General features: G+C 62.1%; 1 protein-coding gene across 5 annotated transcripts in view; it reads left to right on the top strand.

The window, feature by feature from the left end:
- The first annotated feature begins 1,859 nt into the window (after positions 1 to 1,859).
- The window catches only part of CAMSAP1 (calmodulin regulated spectrin associated protein 1), a 48,597-nt gene continuing 35,827 nt past the window's right edge, over positions 1,860 to 14,629 (top strand). For all 5 annotated transcript variants that reach the window (XM_040962853.1, XM_040962850.1, XM_040962852.1 and 2 more), the window contains exon 1: positions 1,860 to 2,090. In XM_040962853.1, the coding sequence (XP_040818787.1) occupies positions 1,937 to 2,090 (154 nt within the window). In that variant the 5' untranslated portion in view covers positions 1,860 to 1,936. The remainder of the gene's footprint in view (positions 2,091 to 14,629) is intronic.

Raw genomic sequence — 14,629 nt, 5'->3', positions numbered from 1 at the left:
TCAAACTGGCGCTCACATGGGATGCAGGTCCCATAGGTGGTGGCTGAACCTGCGGACCACAACCACTGCTCCTCTGTTTGTTCTCTAAGCCCCTAGGACGTCGGGCCCAGGTCCCCCACCTCCTCGGATGGGGCCCAGCAGCACCAGGAACCCCTGCATTCCTGCAGAGCTCTCCCCGGCCGGCTTCTCCCCTGGTCTTGGTCACAAGCGGACACTCTGCTTCCCGTGTGTGCCATAATGGGGACTGGGCCCACACACCCACCTTGATCTCTGCCACCCCCTCCACTTGTGGGGTCACACAGTGCAGTGACACACTTCCCTCCCACGGCTGAGCACCCAACCCCACCCCTGTTCAGCCGGCACCCTCCCCTGCTCCCCCTCCCTGTCCTCTCCACTCAACTTGTTGGGGAGCACTGGGCATGGTGCTTTGCACACCTGTACTCCTTGCTCGTGGCTTGCAGGGTCTGAGGGATCCAGCACCACCTGAAGTGAGGCACACCCTGTCAGGCCTGTGGGAGACGAGGCTGCAGCATTAACTGACCTCCAAGTAACCAATTCTTTACTTTAAAAAAAAAAAAAAAACAACCACAATAAACCCCAGAGGCCTTCCGAAGCCAACAACCACTCTGCACAAACTAAGATAGCCCAGGCACACACGCAGACCTTCGCCAGAGCTCAGCCAGCCCTGCCCCATTCGCAGGGGTCTACACTGGGAACCACCTTATCAGAGAACAGCGACAGCGAGAGAAAGCCCCCACACCAGGGCCCGGGGGCAGTGACCAGCACCCATGAGGGTCCATGCCGGGGCTTGGGACTGTGACCAGCACCCATGAGGGTCCACGCTCAGGCCGGGGCGGCGGCCAGCACCAGCACCCGTGAGGGTCCATGCCGGGGCCGGGGTGGTGGCCAGCATTAGTAGCCATGAGGGTCCATGCCGGGGCCCGGGCGGTGGCCGGCATCAGCACCCAGGAGGGGCCACGCTGGGGCTTGGGGCTGTGACCAGCACCCATGAGGGTACACACCGGGGCCAGGGTGGCAGCCAGCACCCGCACCCGTGAGGGTCCATGCCAGAGCCTGGGGTGGCGACCAGCCCCCATGAGAGTCCACGCCAGGGCTGCGACCAGCACCCATGAGGCTCCATGCTGGGGCTGGGGCAGCAACGAGCACCAGCGAAACTCCACACTGGGGCCAAGGGTAGCGACCAGCATCCATGAGGGTCTATGCCAGGGTCCGGACTGTAACCAGCACCCATTAGGGTCCATGCCAGGGTTGGGCGGCGACCAGCACCCATTAGGATCCACGCCGGGGCCGGGGCTGCCCTCCTGCGCGCGAGCCCCCCGCCTCGTTCCCACGCTCCCTGCCGCCTCGGACTTCTGGATCTCGCAAGGGGCGCTCACTGCCGGCCTCCCCGCCGCCCGGGGCCGCGGAGGATGCCCCCGGGGCTGGCGGGGTGCTGCCCCGGGCGCCGGTGGCCGCGGCCCGGCGAGGGCCCAGCGCCAAGCCCCGCGAAGCACGCTCGCCCACCACGGTCGCTGCCGGCCAGGCCCGGGGCACGCGCGGCGCGCGGGGCGGCGGGCGGAGCCCAGCGCGCCTGCGCAGAGGGCGGCGGGCGCGGGCGGCGCGCTCTGCGCCTGCGCGGGGCCGGGCCGCGCGCGCGCCCGCCCGCCGTTGGCCGCCGCGGGGCCGCGCACGCGCCTCCCGCCGCCCGGCGCCCCGGCCCGCCCGCCCCGGCCGCCCGCTCCTCGCCGGGCCGCGTCCTGCGCCCGCCCTGCTCGCCCGGCCCGGCGTCGCGGCATGCGGCTGTGAGGGAGGCTCGGCCGGGCCGCCCTCCCGCTCCCGGCTCCCGGCGGCGGGCGGCGCGGCTCGTCGGTCCCGCTGCGGGGCGGCGGCGCCTTTGTTGCGGCCGGGCCGGGCCGGCGCTGCCCTTTGTGTGCGGATGGTGGACGCTTGCGGCCGCCCGGCCGAGGGCTGCAGGAGGATGGAGGTTCCGCCCGACGCCGCGGACCTGGTGCCCCTGGACCGCTACGACTCGGCGCGGGCCAAGATCGCCGCCAACCTGCAGTGGATCTGCGCTAAGGCTTATGGCCTAGGTGGGTCGGGGCCGTGGGCTGTGCGGGGCCGTGCGGGGCCGTGCGGAGTGGGGGCCGTGCGCAGGCTGTGGGGCCCGGGGCTGTGCGGGGCCGTGCGGGGCTGTGCGGAGACTGTGGGTCGGGGCCGTGCGGAGTCGGGGGCCGTGCGGGGCCGTGCGGAGGCTATGGGGCCGGGGTCTGTGCGGGACTATGGAGCCGGGGGCTGTGGGGCTGTGCGGGGCTGTCCAGGCTGTGGGGCCGGGGTCTGTGCGGGACTATGGGGCCGGGGGCTGTGGGGCTGTGCGGGGCCGTGCGGAGGCTATGGGGCCGGGGTCTGTGCGGGACTATGGGGCCGGGGGCTGTGGGGCTGTGCGGGGCTGTCCAGGCTGTGGGGCCGGGGTCTGTGCGGGACTATGGGGCCGGGGGCTGTGGGGCTGTGCGGGGCTGTCCAGGCTGTGGGGCCGGGGTCTGTGCGGGACTATGGGGCCGGGGGCTGTGGGGCTGTGCGGGGCTGTCCAGGCTGTGGGGCCGGGGTCTGTGCGGGACTATGGGGCCGGGGGCTGTGGGGCTGTGCGGGGCTGTCCAGGCTGTGGGGCCGGGGTCTGTGCGGGACTATGGGGCCGGGGGCTGTGGGGCTGTGCGGGGCTGTGCGCAGCTGTGGGTCTGGGAAATCAATGCAGACGGCAGGCAGATGTGGGACTCTGGCTGTGGTCCCGGAGCAATGGGTGAGGAGTGGGGCAGGGGGCTGTGAGGCAGGGGTGCAGGGGCTGGGGGCGCCGGCCAGCAGGTCCGGGGTCTGGAGTCGCGTCCTGGTGGGCCTTCGCTCCCCAGGTGCATCTTGTAGTGTGGAGGCCGCCAGGAGTGGTCCAGCCAGGATGCTGTGAGCGGGGCCTGGACAGTGGGTCAGCGGGGAGACCCCCGTGGGCAGCCACTCCGGGCGTGGGCTCTGTGACACCATCCCACTTTGGCCACGGCCTGTTGTGAGGAAAACCCGTGGGCTCAGCACGCTGGAGAGCTGGGCACCAGCAGGGTGACCCTGGGGCGGCACCACCTCCAGGTGGGCAGAGTTATCCGTCGGGCAGTCCTTCTAGAACAATTGCTTTTATTCTGGTGAGAACAGTAGTCTCCAGAGCAAGACTGAAGTGAAGAGAGAGCGCTGTGGCAGGAGGAGGCCTGGCCGGGGCCATCCAGGCTGGGCAGGCGGGAGGACCGACGCCCTGGGGGAGCTGGCAGGCTGTGTGCACGGCCAGCTGGGCTTAGGCTGGGCCGCTGGTTCTTGGAGACTTCTCAGCGCTTTGCTTCCTGGTGAACCTGAGAAGTGACCACTGACCTCAGGTCTGGACACAGTGACCGCTGACCCTGGTGTGGACACGTGCCCTGCCCCCGCACCCTGGGCTGGGTGGCCAGGGGGCACGGTGACCGCTGACCCTGGTGTGGACTGCTGCACTTGTCTTGGTTGTTGTTCTCCCTCGTGTCTTCCCACGGGTGTTGGAGTCACGTGGTGCTGCCGTGTCTGCGCATCCTTCGGGACTGTCCTTGTTCGCCCAGGGAGCTCCTGACTGCCTGTGGCCACCTCCTGCTGGGGACTGTCCTACCGCATTGCCGGGCCCTGCTCCATACTGCTGTCAGACACAGGCCCCTCTCGGCCCCTCCTGGACGTGTTTTAGGATGTGTGGTGGTGAGCGCAGGTGCACGCAGGTACTGGGCAGGCAGCGTGCCAGGGTCGTTAGCAGGCCTTCAGTGGGGTCGGTGGGGCTGGTGGGCCCTTTGCTACAGCAGTGCTGGACTCGCGGTGCGGCGGCCGGAGAGAGCTGGAGAGCAGGGCCTGGTCACTGGGCGAGGGGGCTGAGGCCGCATGCCCAGCTCTGCTCACTGTGCCGGGAGAAGAGACCTCCCTGCTCTGGGGGGGCAGCTGTAAACCAGTTTAATTCGAGGTTGTTGGTTTGGTTTTAGATTTATTTATTTTTATTTATGGCAGGAGAGACAGAAAGATTTTCCACCTGCTGGTTCACTCCCCAAGTGGCTGCAACAGCCAGAGTTGAGCTGATCTGAAACCAGGAGCCAGGAGCTCTCCTGCAGGTCTCCCACACGGGTGCAGGGTCCCAAAGCTTTTGGGCCGTCCTTGACTGCTTTCCCGGGCCGCAGTAGGGAGCTGGACAGGTAGCGGGGCCTCTGGGACGTGAACCGGCGCGGTGTGGGATCCTGCACTTGTAGCAGGGTATTTACTGGTTGAGCCATCACACCGCCCCTTGGGAATTTTTAAGCTTACAAATTTGGAGGATCTCAGTGCAGTCGATAGGAAAGACTGTGTCGCTGTGCCAGGGTCAGCGGCGGCCGTCTGTCCTCCAGCCTTTTCCCATCTCTCTTCTGGACTTTTTCTTTTGGGTGCTGGCGGCTTGGAGGGGCCGTCCTGCTGGTCTGTGTGGCCGCCGTTGTGTCCCGTAGGCTCAAGCTGGACTGGCCTCCCTGCCTGCTTTGTCTCTGCAGTGTCCCTGCTGTGGGCTGCGAGGGACCGTTCGGAGCAGCTGGGGCTGGTCGCTGCCTGGGACCTCTGCTCTTGTTTTAGCTCCCTGTCCCCGTGTTTTAGTGGTGGTCATCTTTGTGTTTTTAGGAATAACTCACTCGTACACTGTTGAGTGAGTCTGTGAGGAGCAGAAAGCGCTTTGCCACAGAATCTTGTGGTGCGTCTAAACGTGGGAGTTTAGGGGTGATTTGCGGTGCCTGTTCAGCAGGGTAGCATTGGTTTCTACAACACCGGGGGAGTGGTCACCTTGAGCAGGGAAGGTTCTAGAAGGCGCTTAGCTGCTTGCAGCGGTGTGGACATGGTTGCCCTGGAGCTGGGCTGTGCTGAGTCCTTGGGAGCAGATTAGCCTTCTCACCTTACCACAGCGTCCTGTGCCAGAGCCGGGCCACGGCCAGCAGCCTGCCTGCCCACAGTCACGGGTGGCGGGGGAGCGAGGCCTTCCTGTCTTCTTGTTTTCCTGCCAGAGTCACTTCAACAGCGACTGGGAGAGCAGATCAGCCGGCGGGAGGGCGTGTGGCTCGGACCTGGTGCCGCTCTGTCCCTTCCGGTGGTGTTGGCCGGCAGGGGCGGTCTGGGCACCGTGTTGGGTTGCGTGACGTTTGCTTAGAGTAATTCCGTGCTTAGGAGCCTGTGCCAGCTCTGGCTGGGCTCAGGGCCAGATCGTGCCTCCCCGGGCCTTGTGTCCCCCGGGTGTTGCTCGAGACCTGGCGGGTCCGAGGGGTGGCTCCGGAGCACCCCTTGGTGCCTGTGCACGCAGAATGGGAGGGGAACGGGGAGAGAGCTCTTCCCCGCGTGGCAGCAGGTGCTGGGCCGGATCCAGCCTGAGGCCAGGAGCTTCGTCTGGCTTTCCCTGATGGGAAGGACGTTTTCTTGGTGAGACAGGAGAGCCTGGGGTCCAGCTGGTGCCTGGGGACGTGGCCGTGTCCCTCCTGAGAGCTGCACGTTGACAGAGTTCTCGCTGAGACACTCAGTTCTTGTCGCTTCTGTCCCGCTGCCTGGCTGCTCAGGAAGTGGAGGGCGTGATGCTGTGCCCGGCCTCGCTGCACGTGAGGGCCGGACGAGGGGTCACGGCTTCTCAATGCTGCCCGCTGCGCGAGATTGAGGCCCGAGCCCAGATGCCCCAGAGGGGAGTGGTCCCTGTGGGGTGCAGGCTCTGGAGGTGGGCAAGGCCCCATGCCCCGAGAGCAGGGAGTAGTGGCAAGCTGTCATGCGAAGAAGGCGTTAAGGGATTACCTGTTGGTGTGAAATAGCAGGAGATTGGTTTGGAAGCCAGCCGGGCCAGACTCAGGACCTCCCTGGGGTCTCTGATGCGGTGTGTGTCTTGGGTGGGGTGCTCAGGGTGTTTTCACATGTTGGCATAGCAGGGGCTGAGGGCGTTGGGGAGTTCGGGGCATGCCTCGCTCAGGCTGCACCTGCTGCTCCACTCTAGGCGCGCTGGCCAGGAACTGGGTCAGAAGTGGAGCACGGCGAGTGGCGTTTAACCCCTTATACCACAGAGCTGCTTCCAGAATGTGAGATTAGATGGGAAAGTGCATGGAACAGCTTTGGTAATTGGGAGTTGGGGATCCCCTGAAGGTTTCTGGGGGAGGCAGGAGAAGTCTGGATCTGCCTTTCGGGGAAGGCTCTGTTGGGTGCCATGCTGACACTTCCAGAGGAAGCTGGCTGTTGGAGGGCTACGTTGTACTCCTTGGTGCCCATGGGTGGCCAGGTCCTTCTGTCACTGCGTCGGGCTCGCCTGTGGCCCGAGGGTGTGCTAGAATGCGAGCAGCACCTGACAGATCCCAGCGTGCTGGCACACCGTGCAGTCTGTGTCCCGCACAAGCACAGTGGCCACGTGTCCGGCTGTGGTGGGTGGAATCTGGCGCTGTGGAGTCGCGGTGTGGCGCCCACAGTGCCGAGCCTGTGACTCACCTGCGTTAGCGGGCACCTGGGTGTGTTTATAAACTCACTTGACTTTTGCTTGAAAGAATTACAGAGAGAGATCTTCCACCTGCGGTTCACTCCTCAAATGGCTGCAGTGGCCGAATCTGGGCCGTGTGAAGTCGAGAGCCTGGAATCCCCTCGGGGTCTCCCACATGGGTGCAGGGCCCAGGGACCTGGCTCATCCTGCACTACCTTCCTAAACCATAAGCAGGGAGCTGGATTGGAGGCAGAGCAGCTGGGACGTGAACCCATATGGGATGCGGGCCCCACAGGCTGGGAGCTAGCATGCTGTGCCATGGTGCTGGCCCCGCAATACATGTATTTGGGAGTGCAGTCTGATGCATGTTCGCTGTGTGACCATGGCCACATTCGGGTCAGGAATTTGTGCCCCTCCGAGGGTCCTGTTGAGTCCTCGGGGGTTTCCAGCCCTGCCTCCCCATGCATCCAGGGCCCAGCCCATGGCTTCCTTGGCTCTGTGAGGGTCCCGAGGTCCCGTGCGTGGCCGTGTGAGGGTCCCGAGGTCCCGTGCGTGGCCGTGTGAGGGTCCCGAGGTCCCGTGCGTGGCTGTGTGAGGGTCCCGAGGTCCCGTGCGTGGCCGTGTGAGGGTCCCGAGGTCCCGTGCGTGGCCGTGTGAGGGTCCCGAGGTCCCGTGCGTGGCCGTGTGAGGGTCCCGAGGTCCCTTGCGTGGCCGTGTGAGGGTCCCGAGGTCCCGTGCGTGGCCGTGTGAGGGTCCCGAGGTCCCGTGCGTGGCCGTGTGAGGGTCCCGAGGTCCCTTGCGTGGCTGTGTGAGAGTCCCGAGGTCCCGTTGGTGGTGCCCGTGGTCAAGAGTGCCATGTGTTGTGTGGCTGCTGGGCAGAGGCTGTGGTCCATTGGCTCAGCTGGCAGGTCTCTTGACAGGTGGTGGTGGGCATTTCTCATGCACTTGCTGGTATGTGAGGGTCTTTTCCTGTCAAGTATCTTTCAAGGTCTTCCTCTGGTTTTAAGAAGCTACATGTTTCATTCTGGGATAATCATGTATTACATGCAGGTTCAGGAACTCGCCCAGGGCACTGGGGGTTGCCGTTTGCCCAACTTCCCTAGTGGGGACCGATGTCCATGCAAGGAGCTTAAAATCTTACCGGAAGTGGAATTAAAACATGAGTTTATTTTGGTATAAAAGAGTTTGAAATATGTGCATCCGAGGGCTTTTCAGAGGCTCACAGAAGGCAAGGGGGGGCTTCTCTAGTCGGGAAGGCACGTCCTGGCAGAGCCTGGCTGCTGGGCCAGGGACAGCAGTGAAGAGAGCTGGGAGCCCTGCCCTTCCGCCCCTGCCTGGTGGCCCCTGCCCGGTGGCCCCTGTGGCCCCTGCCCTGCCGCTCTGCCCTACCGCCCCTGCCCTGCCGCCCCTGCCCTGCCTCCCTGCCCTCCCGCCCCTGCCCTGCCGTCTCTGCCGTCCCTGCCGTCCCTGCCCTGCCGCCCCTGCCGTCCCTGCCGTCCCTGCCCTGCCGCCCCTGCCCTGCCTGCCGCCCCTGCCCTGCCGCCCCTGCCCTGCCTGCCGCCCCTGCCCTGCCGCCCCTGCCCTGCCGCCCTGCCGCCCTGCCACCCCTGCCCTGCCATCCCTGCCTTCCCACCCCTGCCCTGCCACCCTGCCTGCCATGAACCCGCTCTGAGCCCGCTCACCTCCCTGGGCTGAGAGCTTTTTTCCTGCTGTAGGTTTGCTGCTCAGTATTGCCTCGGCTGGGTCCTGTGTATGTTGGTATTTTGTATTTTTAATAAATTACATTTATTCTGTATTTGAAAGGTGGAGTTAGAGAGAGCAAGATATTCCACCCACAGGTTCCCTCCCCAAATGGTTACTACAGCTGAAGCCAGGAGCCCACAGCAGCCTCTGAATCTCCTCTGAGGGTGCAGGGGCCCTAGGACGTGGCCCATCTGCTGCCTTCCCAGGCATGATTGCAGGGAGTGGGCCTGGAAGTTCAATGGCCGGGACTTGAACCAGCACCCATACAGGGGTGCAGGCAGCATCCCAGCTCGTTGTCCTCGGGAAGGCTGTAGCTTTCTTTGCATTGGCTGTTGAGCATTTAAAAGGATGTCTTTGATACTTCTGCTGTTGGCTGTCGTGTGCTGCAGTGACAGGAGGATGTCGAGGGCGCGTCTCCTGTTTGGGGGAAGATTGATATGTCCATTGGAAAGGTTAGGGTGACAGATGGAGAGAGGGAGAGACCAGCTACCCCCCCATGTCACTCCCCACATGGCCATGGTGGCCTGGGCTGCGCCGGGCGGACGCCGAGACTTCATCTGGCTCTCCCGCCTTGGTGGCGGAGTCCCTAGCGCCGAGGCCAGCTCTGCTGTTCCCCAGGGCGTCAGCTGAGAGCCGGGTTGGAACTGGGGCAGCCACCGTGCGGGCTGCTGGTGCTGCAGGCAGCGGCTTAACGGGCTGTGCCCTTGGCTGGCCTGCGGCAGGGCTGGAAGCAGCAGCCTCTCCCTGCCTCTCACATGGCCACATGTGGCCGGGGACCAGACGGGAGCCTCCGAGCGCCTAACACCTCCTTCACCCCATCTTGAGGACAGAGCCCCTGTGAGCCAGTCATGTCCCAGAAGCCCCGTCTCTTGACCCCACCATAAGGGAGAACCAATATCCGCACCGCCGGACCACGCCTTATTGAACGGGACAGTGTCCAGTGTTTACGGGCTGCTCCTGTGTCTTAGCCAGTCTTTTAGTGTGGTTTCTTTGCAGCATGGGAATGTTTTTTGCTGCCAGGGGCCATTTGGGTATTTATGACATCTGTGTGGGCCAGGCAGGTGAGCAGGTTAGGCTGCTATGGATTTGTTGAATTTGGAGTCCACCTGTGGCCGCCTTGGCCTCTTGTGGCCCATGTGGCTCTGTGCTGAGATGGCAGCTGTTGGGTTTCTGTCCTCCTCTACTTACTCAAATGTGCCGCATGGCCTAGCATGGGATCTATTTTGGTCAGTGTTTCACAGGCGTGTATTAACAGCTATATTAGTGAGTGGAGTGTTGTTCATGTCAGCCAAATCCTCTGTGTGTGTGAGTGTGTGTGTGTTAGATCCCGTGTCTGGGTGTTGTGTGTGTGCATGTGTGTGTGTTAGATCCCGTGTCTGGGTGTTGTGTGTGTGCATGTGTGTGTGTTAGATCCCGTGTCCGAGTGGAGTGTGTGATTGTGTTAGATCCCGTGTCTGGGTGTTGTGTGTGTGCATGTGTGTCTGTTAGATCCCATTTCCGAGTGGAGTGTGTGTGTGTTAGATCCCGTGTCTGGGTGTTGTGTGTGTGCATGTGTGTGTGTTAGATCCCGTGTCTGGGTGTTGTGTGTGTGCATGTGTGTGTGTTAGATCCCGTGTCCGAGTGGAGTGTGTGTGTGTTAGATCCCGTGTCTGGGTGTTGTGTGTGTGCATGTGTGTGTGTTAGATCCCGTGTCTGGGTGTTGTGTGTGTGCATGTGTGTGTGTTAGATCCCGTGTCCGAGTGGAGTGTGTGTGTGTTAGATCCCGTGTCTGGGTGTTGTGTGTGTGCATGTGTGTGTGTTAGATCCCATGTCCGAGTGGAGTGTGTGTGTGTTAGATCCCGTGTCTGGGTGTTGTGTGTGTGCATGTGTGTGTGTTAGATCCCATTTCCGAGTGGAGTGTGTGTGTGTTAGATCCCGTGTCTGGGTGTTGTGTGTGTGCATGTGTGTGTGTTAGATCCTGTGTCCGAGTGGAGTGTGTGTGTGTTAGATCCCGTGTCTGGCTGGTGTGTGTGTGAGAGAGAGATCCCGTGTTCAAGTGGGCTCTGTGTGTGTGTGTGAGTGTGATTGTGTTAGATCCCGTGTCCGGGTGTTGTGTGTGTGTCTGTGTGTCAGTCGGGTCCTGTGGGATTCCTGTTGGCAGGTTCTTGGTGATCTCCTTCCCATAGTCCCGGCGGTTGCTGATACTGGATTATTCTGGCCTGAATGTACATGTAGGTTTGTCCTTTTTAGCTTTATCCACTTTTCTCATGTGTTTTGAGGCTCCATCATTATAATCATAAAAAGCATTTAGGATAATTTTAAGAATTATTTTTCCTTTGGTTGTCTTTTTAAAAAAGATTTGCTTTATTTGAAAGGTGCATTTTTACAAAGAAGGCGAGAGTCTTCCCTGCACTGTTGCCTTAGATGCCCCCGTGAGCGGGAGAACGTCCGAGGGTGTTGCTCCAGTGGTCTCGGTTGTTCTGACAAGTTGTTGGCTTTCTTACACCAGAGGTGAGGAATTCTGCCTGAGGCCTGCGGGCCGTCCGCTGCCGTCGGTGCCTGTTGCAGAGCACGGCCTGGAGTGTCGTTCCCCCTGCCCCCTTGCCACCCTCTGAAGAGGGAGGGACCCAGAGGTTCCTGTGGTCTAGGTGGCCAACTGTCCTGTCTTTGGTGTGATCTGGAAGGCTCTGTATCGTTGCAGGGAGTCGGCCCTGTGGTGGCCTGGTCCTGCAACATGGGCTCCGGGGTCAGAGCGGGGGACCCCAAGAGACCCCACTGGGAGGTCATCTGAGCTGGTTCTGGGTGTGCTGGCGGGAACAGGCTCAGGCTCTGTATGCCCCCTAAAGTCGGGGAGTGAGTGGGGGGCCCCAAGAGACCCCACTGGGAGGTCCTCTGAGCTGGCTCTGTGTGCTGGCGGGAGCAGCCTGCCCAGCAGCCCCCTGCACCAGCCCTGGCTGTGGAGGGTACTTGCCCCCAACCCTGACCCTCAGTTGCACTGCTGGGAGCTGCAGCCTTGAACAGCTCAGCTCTCCCACCCCCAGGTCTGGCTCTCGTGGCACTGGTGGGTGTTGCGGCCTGCTTGGTCTGACTCCGGAGGAGCCCTGTCAGACCTGCTCCCACCCCGGCTCTTGTGTGCCGGCAGGACTGTGCCTACCCTTAGCTCTTAGCCCCAGGTCTCACGCGTGCCAGCAGGACTGTGCCTACCCTTAGCCCTTAGCCCCAGGTCTCACACGTGCCGGCAGGACTGTGGCCTACTGGGGTAGACCCCAAAGAACTCCCCCCAGGCCCAGCCCAGCCCTGGCCCTCGTGCTTACCCATGGCTGTGGTCATTGTTGGGGAGATCCTCCAGGGTCCTCACCAGGCCAGTGCCCTGATCTGGTCTCTGCGTATGTCCCTGGGTGGCCTGGCCAGGGAGGCCCTCTGGATTCCCCCATCCAGTCCTGCCCCATCACAGCTTCCCGTTACCTCAGAAATCATTGTGTATATGTCTGGCAGGCCCTCAGTGGCCCCATTCTGACATGTTCTCAGCCCCTTGGCCGTGGGCTGCAGGCTGGCAGTGATGATGGCAGAATAGCCCAGGCCAGCGTGTGCCTGCTGGATTTTTCTTTTATTTTTTGCACTTTGCTGTTTTCTGTATTTCCCCCATCGCTTTCTTGAGTCCTGTGTGGCTGAGGCTGGGTCCCCTGGCCTGTGTCTCTGGCTGGAGTTTGGATTCCTGTTGCAGCTGTGGACAGCGTTGGGTTGTCCCTTTGGCCCGTCGCCTCGTCCCCAGAGTATCTCCCTCTCAGTCCCCGATTTCTCTGCTTTCACGGTGTGTGTGTTCCGGTTCGTAGCTTGAACCTATGCTCAGTTTGGGCCTGATGTATCCGCAGCTCCCGTTTGTCCTACTCGTCTCTGATGGCCTCGTGGGCTTGGTCACTCTGGCTTCTCCGAAGGTGCGGTGCGCAGTGCTGGGCTGTGGGGCCTCTGTGGGCCCTATCTTCTGATGGCTTAGGGGTCGGACCGCCCATGTGACTGCTCCGTGGCCCTCGCTCAGCTCATTTGGAAGTGCAGACTGTCCCAGTTGGCAGGCCGTAGGTGCAGGCTCGGAGCCTGTGCCGTGTCTGCTGCACTCGCGTCTGGTTCCAGGCTGTCCGCAGGCTGTCCCCTACTGTCCCCAGGCAGTCCCTACTCTGTGTCCACATTGTCCAGGCTCTGCAGGCTGCAGCTGGAGACTGACCAGCAAGGCAGTTGCTCCTGGCTCTGGCTGACCCAGTGTCGTGGCCGGGGCCCCTTGCGTGTGTCACACCTTCAGGCTTCATGCCCTGCCTGCTGCCCATCTGGGGTCTTAGGGCAATGCTCCCAGTCTGTCCAGGGTGCCCGGCGTGGAGCAAGGGGTGGGCTGAACAGGCTGTCTCACGCTGCTGGCTGTCCTGCACTGGGAGGCCTTGGCAGTGCTGGTGGCATTCTCTTCTCAGCCTGCACTTGTCTGGGGACAGCAGTGGACCTTGTCACCTTGCTCTAGGTCACGTACCGAGGTGTCTAGGGCCTTAGGGGCCTTCCGTGGTGTTGGCTCACTTCCCGGCCCCTTACCCCTTGCTGCTGGGTCACACCAGTGGCTCCTCTGATGGCGCGCGGGTCCAGACAGGCCCTGGGTGGTGACGCTTGCGGGGTGGGGGCATGGCAGGTGGCACCATCCAGGTGAGCTTGGGATGGGTCGTTTTGCCTGTGAAGATCCCAGCTGTGCAGGCTGTTCCTGCTTGTCAACTTCCCAGGATGTAACCTTGGCCTTGTGAAAGCTCCCGTTCCTGCGTGTGACCCCCACTCCTGGCCACAGCTGTCGGATCTGTGTCTGCCGTACAGGGCTCCGTGCCTGGTGGCTGGCTGCATCTGGTCCGTTTCTGGGCGTGTGCCCTGGTTCTGGGCGCAGCGTATAGCGGCCAGTTAAACGGCAAGGAAGCAGGCTGCCGCCATGGTGGGGTAGGCGAAGCCTTCCCCTGTGGTGCCAGATCTCGTATGGATGCTGGTTCGAGTCTGGCTGCTCCTTTGCTGATCCAGCTCCCTGCTCCTGGCCTGGGAAGCACTGGAGATGGCCCAGGGTCTGGGGCCCCGGACTCCTGGCTTCAGGTCGGCTTAGTTCCATCTGTTGTGGCCATTTCGGGAGTGACCCATCGGAGGGAAGATACTTTTATAAATCTACTTTTCCAATAAAAATAAATACGTTTACTTATTTCCATTGGAAAGGCAGATTTATAGAGAAGGAGAAAGAGAGAGAAGGTCTTCCGTCCACTGATTTGCTCCCCAAATGGCTGCGCTGGCCAGAGGTGAGCTGACCTGAAGCCAGGAGCCTCTTCTGAGTCTCCCACATGGGCACAGGGTCCCCAGGCTTTGGGCCGTCCTCCACTGCTCTCCCAGGCCACAGCAGGGAGCTGGATGGGAAGTAGTACAGCCGGGATTAGAACCTGTGCCCATATAGGACCTGTGCTGGTGCTTGTGGGTAGAGGATTAGCCAGTTAACCATTGTGCTGACCTGAGAATAAATAATTTTTTTTTAAAGATTTATTTTTATTGTTTTTTTATCGGAAAGGCGGATATACAGAGAGGAGAGACAGAGAGGAAGATCTTCCGTCCAATGATTCACTCCCCAAGTGAGCGCAACGGGCCGATACTATGCCAATCCAAAGCCAGGAGCCTCTTCCGGGTCTCCCACGCAGGTGCAGGGTCCCAAGGCTTTGGGCCATCCTCGACTGCCTTCCCAGGCCACAGGCAGGGAGCTGGAAGGGAAGCGGGGCTGCCGGGATTAGAACCGGTGCCCATATGGGATCCCGGGCGTGCAAGGCGAGGACCTTTAACCACTTGCGCCACTGCGCCGGGCCCAAGAATAAATAATTTTTAAAAATGGTAGTGAAGCTGTTCCGACAGCCCCAGTTCGGGGGTGTGGCCTGCTGAGTTCTGGGGGGCTGCGGTCCCCTGATTCTTGTGCTTTCGTGCAGTAATTGCAGGTTGGGACTTGGACGACCTGTTGGCCGTCTCCCAGCAGGCGGCCCCTCCCTGGACTGCCGTTCTCTGGTTTAGTGGCGCGATGGCCTTCCTACAGGTGCACCTGGCTGGCCAGGGGAGGGCTCCAGGGGCCGTGGGCGGGCGGGCAGGGGTCGCCCCTGTCTCCGTGAGCCCCCTCCCCTGCCTCTGAGGTGTTTCCCTTTCCTGCTGTGGGCAGCGCCGTGTCTGGCACTTGCCCCTTTCCTGGTCCCTTTGCCGATTTCCACTTGGTTTAGCAGAGCCCCCTGCCCTGGGGCTTCTTAGGGAGGTTGTCCATCCCCTGGTGCACTCCCCAAATGGCCGCAATGGCCAGGGCTGGGCCAGGATGAAGCTGGGAACCAGGACTTCCAGGTCTCCCACCTTGGTGCAGGGGTCTAAGTCTTGGGCCATCCTTTG

The sequence above is a fragment of the Ochotona curzoniae genome, unplaced genomic scaffold (genome assembly GCF_017591425.1).
Source record: "Ochotona curzoniae isolate NIBS_2020 unplaced genomic scaffold, NIBS_Ocur_1.0 scaffold_3208, whole genome shotgun sequence".
NCBI lineage: Eukaryota > Metazoa > Chordata > Mammalia > Lagomorpha > Ochotonidae > Ochotona > Ochotona curzoniae.
The sequence above is the reverse complement of the archived record's forward strand: the minus strand, read 5'-3'. Positions and strand labels throughout refer to the sequence as shown.